Source organism: Eurosta solidaginis, chromosome 3 (assembly GCF_040869045.1).
Source record: "Eurosta solidaginis isolate ZX-2024a chromosome 3, ASM4086904v1, whole genome shotgun sequence".
Classification (NCBI taxonomy): Eukaryota; Metazoa; Arthropoda; class Insecta; order Diptera; family Tephritidae; genus Eurosta; species Eurosta solidaginis.
The window spans coordinates 73,822,404-73,837,873 of record NC_090321.1 but is presented as its reverse complement, the minus strand read 5'-3'; the positions used below and the strand labels follow the sequence as shown (position 1 = coordinate 73,837,873).

The following is a 15,470-nucleotide window of genomic DNA, read 5'->3' as shown; positions in this document are numbered from 1 at the left end:
GGCTTGTGATCTGTGAAAACTGTAAATTCACGTCCTTCTAGAAGGTAACGAAAATGTTTAATGTCCAAATAAATAGCTAATAGTTCCCTATCAAATGCACTATATTTAATTTCGGATGGAGACAATTTCTTTGAAAAGAATGCAAGCGGTTCTGACTTATTATTAAACGTTTGATGTATGACACCACCTATTGCCGTATTGGATGCATCTACATTTAAAGAAAGTTTTGCATCTTTGTTAAAATGATTTAACAATATCGCAGATGCAAACTTTTCTTTAATGCATTCGAAAGCTTTATTAGATGTATCGTCCCAAATTAAAATCTTGTATCGCTTCTTATTTGTTCTATTAATTAAATCATAGATAACTGTCGTAAACTCTGCTAATTTTGGTATATATCGATGGTAATAATTAACCATACCAATAAATTTTTGTGCCTGCTTAATAGATTTTGGACGATCAAAATTTCGAATGGCTAAAACTTTTTCTTCTGAGGGTCTAATTCCCGTTTCAGAAATATTATGTCCTATAAAGTCAACATTTGTTACGCCAAAAGTACATTTACTTGGTTTTATATTTAAACCGTACTCCGTTAGACGCTGAAATAGTACGCGAAGATCTTTGAAATGTTGTTCCTCATTTTCGCTTGCCACTAAGAGATCATCAATATATGTAAAAACAAAGTCTAAATCGTTAACTACTTCATTAATAAATCGTTGAAAAGTTTGCGCGGAGTTCCTAAGCCCGAAAGGCATTCGTACAAATTCAAACATGCCAAAAGGCGTAGTGATTGCAGTTTTATAGATATCCTCTTCTGCCATTGGAATTTGGTGATAAGCTCTTACCAAATCTAATTTTGAAAATATTTTCTTATTTCTTAGATTCATGTTGAAGTCATGAACATGGGGCAAAGGATAACGATCAGGAACTGTTACGACATTTAATCTTCTAAAATCTCCACAAGGACGCCAGTCATTTAACTCCTTCTTGGGTACAAGATGTAAAGGAGATGCTACTGCTGAATTAGAAGGTCTACATATCCCTGTCTTTACTAAAAAATCGAATTCAGTTTTAGCTACTTTGAATTTAGACCCCATTAACGTTTGGTTTAGAAAATGGAAAATTTCCTTCAGTGACTAATCTGTGAACTGTTGTATGTCTAACTGGTTGTGAATAATCTGGTCAGAAAATAAAGAAGGAAATTCTTTTAGTAACTTTGTAAATTTGTTATCAACAGCGAAAACTTTTGGTAGCGAAACATTACAAACACATGAAATTGTGTTAACTGAAAGACTTGTTATCGGATCTACTAAGCATTTGCGTTTAACATCAACTAAGAGACCATATTTACACAAAAAATCAGCACCGATAATTGGTTTAGCTATATCCGCTATTAAAAACGTGAACGGAAATTCGCGACGCAGTCCTAAATTAATATTTAAAAGTTTTTTACCGTATGTCGAAATCGTTGAACCGTTAGCTGCAGTTAAAATAATATCTGATGACTTTTTCGAACTTGAAGATTTTGAAACCGGAAGCACTGAAATTTCTGCTCCACTATCTATTAAAAAATTAAGTTTGTTTGTTTTATCAAAAATAAATAAGCGACGTGTAAAGGTGTCTAAATGTCCGTTGTTTGTCGCCGTAACAACGGATAACTTTAGTTTGACGAACTATTATTTTTAAAAGCGCATGGTTGTTCGCACTTCAAAGCCTGATTACCAAACTTATAATGATACCTACAGAGCCAATTTGGGTTGTCACGAGACTTTGATCGATATCTAGAAGGACTTCTAAAACGATTCCTACTAAAAGATCGGGACCTTGAATAATTTTGACTCATCTGATTTTTAATTTCACTGATCTCTAATGACAATTTTTCAAAATTTTTGCACATCATGTTAGTTGTTTGAATCAAATTTGAAATAATTGCATTTTCGCTTTTAGAATTTGGAAAATTACTAACTGAGGCTATTTCATTTTTATTATAAACTTCCCAAATAGTATCGGCTAATTTAACTAATTCACTTATTTCATTCAAATTCGAACTAGTAAGAATAATACTTAAATTTTTGGGCAACTTCCTTATCCAAAGCTTTTTAAGAATTTCTTTGCTAAAATTGTTTCCAGAGAGTAGCACTAGAGACCGATAAAACTCAGAAGGTTTACGATCTCCCATTTCTGAATCGGATAACACTCGATCTAATTTGGCATTCTCACTTAATGAGTGCCGTTCAATTAAAATTTTCTTTAATGCAGAAAATTTGTCATTTTCAGGAGGATTTTGAATAAAATCAAGAATTGTCATAATTACATCCTGTGGAAGTGCAGTTATGACATATTCATATTTTGTCCCTTCCTGAGTAATGTTCTTTCGACTAAATTGCATTTCAGCATGGATGAACCATGCTTCAGGGCAATTAGTCCAAAATTGGGGAAGTTTTACCGATGTAGCAAAAATTTCATTTTTTTGATTCGCATATGGATTTGGTAAATCATTTTGATAATTTTCATTATCCAAATCAATAAGTGAATCGTTTACTTGATTTCGTGGTGTAGATGTACATGTATTTGATGGTGAATGAAACATTGTTAATAGAAATAACTACAAAAATTATATTATAGGAAGAAATAAAAATGTCCGGAAAGGAGCGTTTATAAAACCCTAATTATTAATCTTTTTTGATACATATACAGATATATATAAATAATATTAATACTAGATACAGCTCACCAAATATTTGTCGCAATGGTTTTAAAATTGATTGATGAATTTAGACAATGTATTGTGCAATGGCTTTAAAATTGATTGATGAAATTGGACAATGTATTGAGCAAAGGCTTTAAAATTGATTGATGAAATTAGACAATGTATTGTGCAATGGCTTTAATTGTTTTGTATTTGTAGCTTTTGTTGTTGTTGCTCTTGCAATGTTTGATTGAAAGGCTGATGTTAATGATGCAGCGGTAACGCCTGAAATAATGACAATCCAAAAATACGACGAAGGCGACGTCGTGCAGTTGAAAATAAACTAATTTTATAGAAGTGAATCTAGTTTTTGGACCACCACGTCTACGTCAAATACGCGTTAGAGAGGGCTCTTGTGATGTTCACGATATATTTGGTATATATTTTCAACTTGTTTTTCAGATAATTCTTCGAGTAGTGAGGACACTTCACACTAGTTTAAAGGTACGAATTACAAAACTTTTAGCGAGTTAGAGCTGGACGTTGCAAGATGTTACGCACTTTATTTGAAAGTGAATTTAAATAAATCTCTTCGCTGGTCTTTTGTAAATCAATTAAAGTTTGTTCAAGTGCACCACCTTTAACAATTTGTTTAAGAATTTGCTGATAAAAAACGTAATAAGTTGGATATAGTAAACAGAACTATGGTATCGTTTTCGGAAGTCAATATGGTTTCCAATCGCATAATATATAACTAGGAAGAGAATAAATCGATTTTTGCTGAACATCAACTGGTGGCGTTATTATTTCATACAGCATACAAGAATTAAAATTTGATTAGTTGTTTTTGAAGGACGGTTTTTATGTTTGGCTGGCTAGATCGCCAATGTGGTATTTAATATATAAATCACTATTTAATAATAAGCACTATTTATTTTTATAAAATATTTTTATTTAACCGCTCCTAAAAGTATGTTACAAAACGTTTTTTAAATATTTCAACCCAATGAAAATTTTTGAAAGACAATAATTTACAATTGAAAAATAAAAATTAACAAGAACAAAAAAATTCAATTTATTTAAAGTAGGTACATTTAAATTTGAATATAAATATAACCCTACATGCATAGCTTATGTTGTTGGTTTTGATAATTTTGTGCAAGGTGTTGTTGTCTGTTAGTCTTGGTATATATATGTGACTACTGTGTATATTCTTCTGTTGCTATCATATGTTGTTGTTGTTGCGGTATTACTCTTTTTATGTTTTGTGTTATTTTCGTTGTTTTATTAAGAAGGAAAAAAACCCCGGCCGAAAAGCTCCAATAAAAATATTATATGTTTATAACAGTTGGAATGTTATACTGGTGACAGTCTAGCGAATCAAACATTAAAGTTTCTTACTGAAGACTGTGGTTTAGATATTCAAAATTGTAGAGGACAATAATACGGCAACGCTTTAAACATGTCCGGAAAGTATAATGGTATGCAAGCAAGAATATTGAGTTTGAATGAGAATGCGATCTATGTTCCCTGTTCCGCGAATTCCCTTAATTTGGTTGGAGAGCATGCTGTGAAGTGCTGTTTTTATGCAGTAGATTTTTTCACCATTATGCAGACATTATATAATTATTTTCCGCCTCCACCTAACGTTGGGGTATATTAAAAAATAAAATAAACAATGAGAAAACTTTGAAGAAATTGTCAACTACGCGCTGGGAAGCACATTCGAATGCAGTTTACGATTCATTTGATATCATATTAGAGGCTCTAGAAATCATTACTGATGATGGATGAATCACTAAATACTGATACTCGGTATGAGGCGACGTGTATCGCGAATAAAATGCAAAAATTCGAATTTGGCTTCATATTGATTTTATGGAACTCTATTTTGACTGCTATGCGTTCAGTGAGTAAGTCATTGCAAAGTGAAAAAGCAGATTTGCAAACGTGTGGTTTTTTGTACGGATTGTTTAGTTTCATTCCGTGAAAAGTTCAATGATTTCGAGAAAAAACAAAACAATTATTACCTGGTGTAGGTTATACAGAAATCGTAAAACGTACTCGTCGTAGAAAAAAAAACAACCCAATGACGGAAATACTACAGAAGTAGAATGTTCGCCTGGCTATGATTTTAGGACAAAAGGTTTCCTCGAAATCATCGACAATCTTCACAGTGAAATCAAACGACGTGCGAAAGTGTATATGGAAGTTTCAGAGAGATTTGCATTTCTCATGAACTTTTTTCTAAGTCATGGAGACCTCCACGAAGCTATAAATAACTTAGTTCGTTTTTCAAGGTTCGATTCGAGCTCAACGCCAGAACAATAATTTTTTCCTAATGATAATTATTGTTATTTTTTAATTTTTCTAAATTTGAAAAATTGTATTTTGTTTTTGGAATAGTAAGTAGAAAAATTTTCAGACAACCTGCCATAGCTGCGCAGATAGATCCATTTCGAAGGGTGCTAAGCCTTCATCATCAGTGCGTTTTAGGCACGCTGCGCTAACCATTTCTATTCTAGAGATTTGGAAGAATTTTTAATTGAAATGAAACAATTCCAAAGTTACGTGAACTCCTGATACACTGATGCACAAAAAACTCATAGTCATTTGTATAAAATTCTAATGGAAGATCAATTAGCCGATGTATTTCCTAGGACAGAAATAGCTCTTCGGATTTTTTTAACATTAATGATCACAAATTGTTCTGCCGAACGATCCTTCTCGCAATTAAAAAGAATCAAAGCTGCTGAAAGAGCTACAACGCGACAAGAGCGACTCGAGATGTTAGATATACTTTGCATTTTGTCAGATTTATTGAACAAAATCGATATTGATGATATAATTGATGAATTTGCCGAAAACAAATGTAGAAAACGACATGTTTAAAATTTAGATAGTAATTTTATTGATATTATTACATTGTGACAGTAAAATTTGTATGAAAGATATAATTTTGTATTTTTTAATCCAAAAAAGGATGGAACGGACGTGAAAAAGGGCCCCCAAATTGATGCTTGCCTAGGGCCCCGTTGAGTGTTAATCCGGCCCTGCCTACAATAATGTCTCTCTGGATCTGCTCCTGCGTACATACATACGTTAGTACTGCTATTTAAAATTTTGGTTTGCCTTTATTATCTACCAGCATGTAAACTACATTGTTAATATTTTCTTTTAAGCTTTGCTTTGGTGAATCAATGTTGTTTTGGGGAAATAGTTTCTCAACTTTGATTGCAGAGGGCATACAGCAATCAGCGCTGACAACATATTACCATCATAACTCATAAATAATAGGCAAAAATGGTAGCAAAAAGTGTCGCACAAAACAATATTTCATAATGACTAAAAATGACTTCGAAATATATATATTTACATATTTTAATTATTTTAATATTAATAAAAGTGAATTTTGGCAATGAAGAATATGAAGATCTACAAGATCCAGATGAAATAGATCAAATAGGAAGTGATGAGTTAAGAAGCGGACGTAGTTGTCAACGTTGTATTGGGAAACTTCAACCATCGGGTTTAATTAAACAATTAAAGACCTTGAGAATAAATAGACGGTGGGAAAAAGAGAAGGAATTTCGCAAAGGTGTACGCTTCAAATATTACAGGTAAATCAACTTACATATGTATTTACATACAGTGGTGGCCACATAATAGAAACACGAATGTTTTAATAAAAATATAGGTTGTTTTTATGGTTTTTAATAATTTTTATCTTTTATTGATTTCGAACAAGTTTACATCTTCACTGTCGTACCTAACTTTAATCAGGAATAAAATAACTAGATTTCTCATATAAAGTCCACCATCCGCTAATCGGTGGTTATGAACGAATTTCAGAGAAAGACAGGCGCGGATCTACGGGGGGGGGGGGGGGGGAATAGGGGACATTCCCGCTACTGGAGAAAAATGATATATTTTTCGTAGGCCTAGAGATTGTTTCATGCTTAAATGAAAATACGCTTTAAGAGTAAATGGGCAGTAAGTAAACAATATGGCCGTCGACGGATGACAGTTAATAATAAGCTTTATGAGACGAAACACATGTGAACTACACCTTTTCCAGTTTAAGTTCAGAAACTTACAATTCAAGTTCAGAAAATTACAATTCAAATTCAGAAAATTATAAGTAGGGTGTATTTTTTAAGTTATTCCAATTCATACTACGGTATGTAATACTTATATATGTTATTTGCGGAAGTGTTGATGCTTCGTTGACAATGGTGGTTGGATACACAGTACCCCAAGTTTTCTCTAAGGAGTGAACATCCCGAGCTAAGAAATCAAAAGGAGGATAACTCTTTGCAACAAGTGCATGAATATACTCCGGCCATGTAAGAACTTGGAAAGTAAGTGAAAGGGGGAGACCTCCAAAGAGTTGCGAGAGGCAGGTGGAGGTAGACTACATAGATCTGTGCACACAGTACTTATACGTTACTTGCGGGATTGTGTACGCTCCGTTGATTTCGTCATGACTACTGTCATACTTAATGCAGATAAATGCTTGTGACCTTTAGAATTAGCTAGATGTACTTGTAACTGAACTCTTATTAGAGGAGAGAGAAGAGAGGAAAGTTTATTTTCCTAATTATCTCCTTCATTTGAGCAAAATTGATTTCATATCGTTGTATCAAATTATAAGTGCTAGCATTTACCATCTTACATACTTTAATTTGCATTGCATGAAAGAAAATATTCCTTAAAAACTTTCTGAACTTGAATCGTAATTTGCTATGTAAACTTGAATTGTAATTTTCTGAACTTGAATTGTATTTTTCTGAATTTAAATTGGAATTTGTGAACTTTAATTGAAATTTTCTGAACTTCAATTGGAAACTCTGAACTTGAATTGTAAATCTCTGAACTTGAATTGTAAATTTCTGAATTTAAATTGGAAATTCTGAACTTGAATTGTAATTTTCTGAGCGTGAATTTTAATTTTCTCAACTTAAACTGGAAAAGGTGTAGTAGATAAAGTTTTGTGGTTTTACTGTAGATTAGTACATGTTGCTGTAAACGTGCTCTTAAGGCCACACTTTGGATCAGCAGACCTCGAGATCAAATATATTATTAACCAGCTATTACCGTAGAAAAACTAGTTTCACAAATCAGCACTTGTTTGATAAATCCATAATTTTAAAATATAGGAAATATACAGGTACAGTTCATGCTTGATGTACTGAAATGGTTGAACGTACGGCAGATATTGAAGCTGAATACGGTTATGTTTGTACACCTGACTACTATGGGGAAAAGCCACACTTCCTTAGTTCCTTTAATTTTCCTTCCTACCTACATCCTATTTTCCCAATTCATATCTTTATCCTTTACACCTCCTTCTACGTTCCGTATCTCTCTCCCCAAGCTGTTTTTCTGTCGTCCTTGTTGATCTTTCTCTACTCTTAGCTCTCTTTCTAAACCCTCTTGCTCCTGACGTTGCCAATTCACTGCACAAATAATATAATTTATAATAGGTCGGTACTTGGTGTACCTCCCGGTAAGAAAAGTGTTTCAAATATTAACCGAGCCAAAGTGGTAGCTATGTACCAAATGTCTAGCGAATCGCACAATAAATAATATTTTTTAGAAAATTTCAGTCGCATGAATTCCCGAGAAAAAGGGAACTCCTAAGATCTAGTGAATAAATAGTTTCGGAAAATTGCTAAGGCTACATTTAAAATAAAAAAATATATGTTAGGCGCGATAACTTCCGAAGAGATTTTAGGCCGAACTTCTCTTCCAATTTGCATCGTGCTCCTTTTTAATTTTTCCTACAAATTGGCTGGACGGAACCTTCATGTTTTATGCCGACTCCGAACAGCATCTGCAAGTCGGATGAGTTCTCACTGAGAAGCTTTTCATGGCGGAAATATACTTGGACTGCCTGGCAAATCACTTCCGAGGGGCGACCCCGCTTAGAACACTTTCTTCTAATTGAAAAAACTTATTTATAAAATTTTGATGTTGCTTTGCCCGAGGCGTGATCCCAGGATCTTCGGTGTGGTAGGCGGAGCACGCTACCACCACACAACGGCGGCAGCCGTTTGGAAAATGTAAAACGGTGGTTAAGTACACTTGCATTTTCCGCGTAATTTTCTTAGTTTTTTTCTTTCATACGAGCCCTGTCCTGAGAATAAATCTCTGGGTGCAAAATAAAAAAATGCATTTTAAAATAATTAATTAAAGATATCCTTGCCTGAATATTTCTAGGTAATCAACTCGCCAATAATTTTTTTACACGCGAAATTGCATGCAAAGTGTAAGAGCAACCTTCACAGTTGTTGTTGTTTTTGTAGCGATAAGGACACTCCCCGAAGGCCTTGGGGAGTGTTATCGAGTTGATAGTCCTTTGCCGGATGCAGATCCGGTACGTTCCGGTACCAAGACCGACCATCTCGGGAACGATTTGTTATGACCACATGCGACCTTCTAGGCCATCCCGCCATACCGCCCTCCCACCTCCTAGATCCATGGGGAGTTCGGGGTCACCAGAGCCTCGGCTGTCAATGAAACAGGATTCGCCACGGATAGGTGAGGTTGACAATTGGGTTTGGAGAAGCTGTGTATTGCGCTGGCAACCTGAAAGGCATCAGTCGTATCCCCTACTATAATAAAATAGTCAACATTTTGTTTCGAAAACTGATCTTTCTAATTATGTGACCACCACTGTACATCCGCTAGTAAATGATAATGGGTGGGGCTTAAACACATTACATTACCGAAACAAGTTGTAATATCATTTACCAAACATAAATTAAAATAAATTGTATCAATGTAGGGATGGTGTAAAAGTTTACGAAACTGCTAGTGACGAAACCAAAGCCCTCGCGAAGTCAGGCTGCTCGCCGGATGATAAATTTGCGTTTATACTGCATGGTTGGCGCCAAAGTTGTGAGACCGAGTGGGTATTAACACTTATCGAACGTAAGTAAAACTTGATGTTGGAATAATAAAAATAGCGCCAAGCTAATTTTTAAATAGCCGTCCATAAAATACAATTTAAATCGCTTTGCACCTGGTCATTCCCGCGGAGTGGGGGCCGCCCTCTTCCTCTGCTTGCATAGTCGGGTTCCGATAAAAATACTTTTTTGACCAGAGCATCATCTTTCAATCGTATTGCATGGCCTAGCCGGCGTTACCGCTGTGTTTTAATTCACTGTAATATGTTGCTGTCTTCTTAAAGCTCGTACAGCGGATCATTAAATCTTCTACGATTCGCAGCGTCGCCGAATTTTTTATTGCCGTAAATCATTTAAATTTTTCTCCATTTCTAGGTCTCACCTACCATCGTGGCGGTTGCATAATATGCATTGATTATGAAGTTTTTGCTAAAGATTCCTATATGTGGTTATATAGGAGTTTCCGCCGAATATTAAATATAATCACAAGGCGAATGGAACTTTTAATTAGCGAAGGTTTCAATCCGGATAAGGGATACATGTTTGGCTTTAGTTTTGGTGGGCAGTTAGCGTCGGCAATCGGACGGAGTTTAGAAGATCGATATCTATTTCGCAGCATCGATAGTAAGTGCAGAATAAGTATTCCTGCTTAGAAAATATTTTGGATATCTTCAATGTGCGGATATCTATACCCAGTGGTGGTTACAGCTACAAATATACAGACCAAGGTTGAAGAGAAAGCTGCAAGTGCAACAGTTCTTGTACTACAGTACTAGTTTCAGTTTGACAAGATTTCTACAGATCCAACTTTTTATCTTGTTTTAATAGTTGTTATTGTTGTTGTAGCAGTGCTTCGTCCCATCCAATAGGTGCGACCGATCACAAATTGTCAACAATATCCTCTAACGGGAGTCCAAGGAAACTTGCTGTTTCAACAGGGGTGGACCATAATGAGAGGGGTGTTAGAGGCGTTGGTTCCACAATACAGTTAAAGAGATGGTTGGTGTCATGTGGGGACACATTGCAAGTAGGGCATACATTTTATGTCGGGGTTGATTCTGGATAGGTAAGCGTTTAGCCTGTTACAGTATCCAGAACGAAGTTGAGCTAGAGTGACTTCCGTTTCCCTATGGAGTGTGCATTCCTCCTCTGCAAGTTTGGGGTATTGTTCATTGAGTACAGGATTCACCAGGCAATTCCTGGCATAGAGGTCCGACGCCTGTTTGTGAAGTTCACTGAGGACCTGCTTGTGTTGTTTGGCTTCATACGGCTATGTTCTCAGCTGCCGTATTTCCTACATAATGCTTACGGGGATGGCTCCTTAAGCCCCTGGGCGGTGTTGGCTCATCAATCAGATGTCTGTTGGAATGCACAGGTTTCTGGGTATTCAACAGGGTTTGGTTAGCATTTCATTTCTCTCCCTAATGGGGAGTATTCTCGCCTCATTATGTAGATGGTGTTCTGGGAACATAAGAAGACAACCCGTGGCGGTTCTGAGGGCAGGCTTGTAGCTTCTTCAAGTGAGTAGTCTTTAGGCTTGGCGACCATATCGGGGACGCTTTGTAAGTGGTTATGAGCGTTTCTTTATCTTCACCCCAAGTACTGCCAGCAAGAGATTTGATGATTTTATTACGGCTCTGGATTTTCGGTACAATTGCGGCTGCATGCTCACCAAAATGTAGATCCTGATCAAACGTCACACCCAAGATTTTGTGGTGTAAGACAGTCGGTAGCGTATTGCCATTGACGTGGATGTTCAAAATGGTCGACATTTGGGACTTCCATGTTGTAAATAAGGTCGCCGATGATTTAGTCGGTGATAATGTCAGGTTTCGCGAGGCCAAAAAACTGGAGAGATCAGGGAGGTAGCCGTTTATTTTGTTACAAAGCTCATCGACCTGTGGGTCTGGGCCTGTGGCCATTATTGTGCAGTCGTCGGCGTAGGAAGCTATAGTAACTCCTTCTAGTGGCGAAGGTAGCTTTAATATGTTGAAGTTAAACAAAAGTGGGGATAGGACACCACCCTGTGGCACCCCTTGTTTAAGTCTTCTTGGGTTTGATGTTGCGTTCCTAAATTGCACCGATGCCTGCCGTCCACCAAGATAATTTTCGGCCTACCTTTTAAGACTTGGGGGAAGTGTAGACCCTTCCAGGTCTTGCAGTAACGTGCCATGGTTGACCGTATCAAAAGCTTTTGATAGGTCTAGCGCAACGAGTACTATTCTATGGTTGGGATTTTGATTTAAACCGCAATTTATCTGGGTGCTAATGGCATTTAGTGCGGTGGTGGTGCTATGGAGATTTCTGAAGCCATGCTGATGACAGGTTAGCTGCAAATTTGCTTTAAAATAGGGGAGCGAAATGGCTTCAAGTGCCTTGGCTACTGGCGATAGGAGAGATATCGGGCGATATGAACTCCTATGTTATAATAATTCCTTCGTTGGTTTCGAATGGCTAGGATACGTACTTCCCAATCTTGCTAGTTATCCAGGTTAACTGATAGTCTGACAACTCTCGTTGGACAAATTCCTTTATTTGAACCTAACGGGAGTCGAAAGAAATTTGCAGTTTCAACAGGGGTGGACCAGAAGGAATAGCAATTGAAAAGATGGTTGGTGTCATTCTCCCCACATTAGGGCGGTTGCTTTCCTTTACTGCGAGTTTAGGGTATTTGACTTTAAGACCGGTGTTCGCAGGGCGATTCCTGGCATAGAGGACCGATACGTTCTGATGAATTTCTCTGAGGACCTTTTTGTGCTATTTTTCTTCATACGGCTGACTTCAGGTGCCGTTGACAAAGTGATAAGGAACTGCCTGTGTATTCTGACAAGGCGACGATCTATGGTGTGTTTTTTAACTTCATCGTGCGATGAACGTCAACAAGACGAGACTGTTGCTATACCCCAAAGAGATATTCGGCGCACCTGAGCCTTGGTAGCTTCGTTAAATTAAAAAGTAAAGTCTTCTCTGGACTAACAATAGTCACGATGTATATGTGTCTCATCATATCTGCTCTGATATATTGCCCGAACCCTGTCAGAAGCATATGATATGATTCTAGGAGTATTCGAAAGAAAATATGTCTGGAACATTTATGGTTCTTCCAATTGGTCCAACGGCTAGTATCGGAAGAAGTTTAATAGGTTGGATGAGCTCTACGGATGTAAGAACATAGATGAAGGGTGACGTGGCCTAAGCTGGCTTGAGTTATTCTTATATATTTAGTACCCATAGGGAATGTATCTGGTATTATATATAACCATATTTCAGACCACAAGAGCGCCCAGTCTCGCGACTAAGGGCGATTAAACCGCCATTGCAATCTGTTTTAAAAGCTATCAAAATTTACCACTGGGTATGTGTCACACGGTCGGTTTCATTAAAAGTAAAATCATCTTGTTTGCTTTTTCTTCTTTGTGGAGCTTGTGATATGGCTGGGCCTGGTTTCGATGTATTTGCCAATATCGATCATCGAGAAGCCGCACGTCATGTACAATGTCTACATTCGAGTAGCGATAAAGGCACACAAATATACAAATGTCATCAGAATGTCCGATTAGGTCGATGTGGTTATTCCCAACCGGCTGCCGCTAGTCAACCCTATTACAGTAGTCATGGATTATGCGTACAAATTTACATAAACGCCTTTGATTATCCGTTTTATGCTATGCAATATGAGCCGACATGGTGTGCTTCAAAGCGTGCTGCCACCAATATACCATACAAATTCACAATTGGCTACAATGAGACACCTGATTCGTAAGTATTAACTGTAATAATAGCTGCTTTTTCTTGCAAGTGAGCTTGAAAAAAATGCTTCAACTAGCTAAATAGTTTCATCATGGCGGGTTCATACAGGTGGTGGAAGGAAATGAGCTAATTGATACTTTTTTAGCTGCTTTGACATTTCTACTTCTAGTGCAGTACGTTTTTGACACTAAAGGGCCAATTAAACTTCCTTAACCCTAACGCCATAGTCGTAGCCATACCCATATCCAGAACCATCTCCAATGTGATCGATTCATGGTGTCTTAAGCTAAAAATCGTGAAAATTTTAGAAAAACGAAGAAAACGCAAAAAATTACAAACAAATTCCACAAAAAATAAGTATCTTAGTCATAACGTATCCAAAACAATGAATAAAATCTACAAAAAGTTATTAAATTCACCAACTCAAATATTTTTAGGTTATGGATATGGAGAAAAACCAATTGGTTGGCTATGGTATGGTTATGGCTTTAGCATTATGGTATGGCACCATTAATCGATTACTTACATTGATTTCCATAAGGTTGGTTCGATCAGCTGTTTTATCTGGTTATGGTTAAGTCACCACTAACTGGCCCTTTAGCTAGCTTATACTATGTTCAAACAGAAAAATAAATTGAGGAAATTTCGATTTGAATTGAGTGCTGTTCATACAACTCGATTTAGCTTACACAATAGTAATTTGATAGCTAGTTGGCTCATCTCTACAGCAAGAACATACCTTTGTTCAGACTGTTAAAATGAACACGCACATTATTAGGCGAATGAAATGGAATGAAAACATAAAACTTTGAAATGTTTGTGTGTTGTAAGAAAATGTGTTCAATGTTTTGGTTTCATTTTGATTTTGCCATCTTCTTTTGACAATCCCTACTCCAGTGAAATGAAAGACATAAAATCAGCTGATGAGATGAGCCAACCATATAGTTCAGCCATGCGTAACTGACGTTTAAATATATTCAATAAACACACTTTACAATGTTGCATTTGCAGTTTGGAACAATTTATTACGCAATTTTTTTTAAATTGGCAATTTATTATTACAATTTATTATATGACAAATTGCGTAATAAATTGCCCAAATAGTATAAATTGCCAATTTGGTGTGTGTTTGAACCTAGTATTATTACTTTGTGTTGTTGCTTTCTATGCAATTCGCTAATCTACCTAGCGTTTTATTTCCCCTAGCTTGGAAAAAAAATGCGGTTAATACAAGTCTATCTTAAAAGAGTGCAGAAGCTGCAAACATTTCAATAATTCTGGTTAAATATTTTTATTTTTTAGATCAATCCGTGGTGAAATCTTTGTGCCAACTAGTCTACATTTCCCATATAACTTTTCTGAGAAAGAAATGCTAATGTTGGGATTTTTCGATGAAGATGAAGAAATTTGAAGCGCCAAAGCATTTGAATGGTTTTATATAATAATACCTATATACCAACATTTAAGAAGTTTCAAGGAAATTTTTGACAAAGTTTGATAAAAAAAAACTTCATATATTAAAGGATTAATACTCAAGATCACTCATGAAAGATAAATATACTATGTATTACGAATTGAAGAAACAAATATAAATTGCATGTAGGATAAAATTTTCTGGTACTTACCTATGCATATTTGTTTGTTGTCGCTTTGTTATTGCCTTCTCTGGCTTGAATTAAGAAGCGAAAAACTGGGTCTTACGGTAAGCAATGATAAGGCGATCAGCGCCATCATTCGCGCTTTGGCACCCACGTCACTGTTGAGGGATATAAACTCGAAACAGTAAAAAACTTCATCTGGGAACCAGCATAAACAGCGAAAACAATGCCAGTTTTGAAATCAAACAGAATAACTCTTGCTAACAAGTGCCACTTTAGACTGACTAAGCAATTGAAAAGTAAAGTCCTCTCACAACAAACAAGAATCTTGCTCTATAAGTTTCTCATCATACCTCCTAACCCCACTTAATAGGTTTTCCCTTTTTTCGAATATTGTTCGGTATAAGAGGAAATATATTTTTATTCTAGAGTAAAAGGAATAGAAGACGGGAAAAAATTGACGAGGAATTTTTGTTTACAGTCGCAATGAGATACTTCTTCACGAATAATAGAAATGATAAA

The 15,470-nt window shown here is 36.2% G+C and overlaps 1 protein-coding gene across 2 annotated transcripts; it reads left to right on the top strand.

The window, feature by feature from the left end:
- The first annotated feature begins 3,014 nt into the window (after positions 1–3,014).
- On the top strand, positions 3,015–14,960 carry LOC137243954 (uncharacterized). Of its 2 annotated transcripts, XM_067772332.1 has the most exons (7): positions 3,015–3,193; positions 5,672–5,790; positions 5,872–6,309; positions 9,480–9,625; positions 9,976–10,224; positions 13,023–13,359; positions 14,653–14,960. In XM_067772332.1, exons 3-7 carry the CDS (start codon positions 6,041–6,043, stop codon positions 14,759–14,761), a joined length of 1,110 nt encoding a protein of 369 aa, XP_067628433.1. In that variant the 5' UTR covers positions 3,015–3,193; positions 5,672–5,790; positions 5,872–6,040; the 3' UTR covers positions 14,762–14,960. The 2 variants fall into 2 exon arrangements, with proteins under 2 accessions (XP_067628433.1, XP_067628432.1); XM_067772331.1 differs by lacking the exons at positions 3,015–3,193; positions 5,672–5,790 and having other exon boundaries at positions 5,810–6,309.
- The last annotated feature ends 510 nt before the right edge of the window (positions 14,961–15,470 follow it).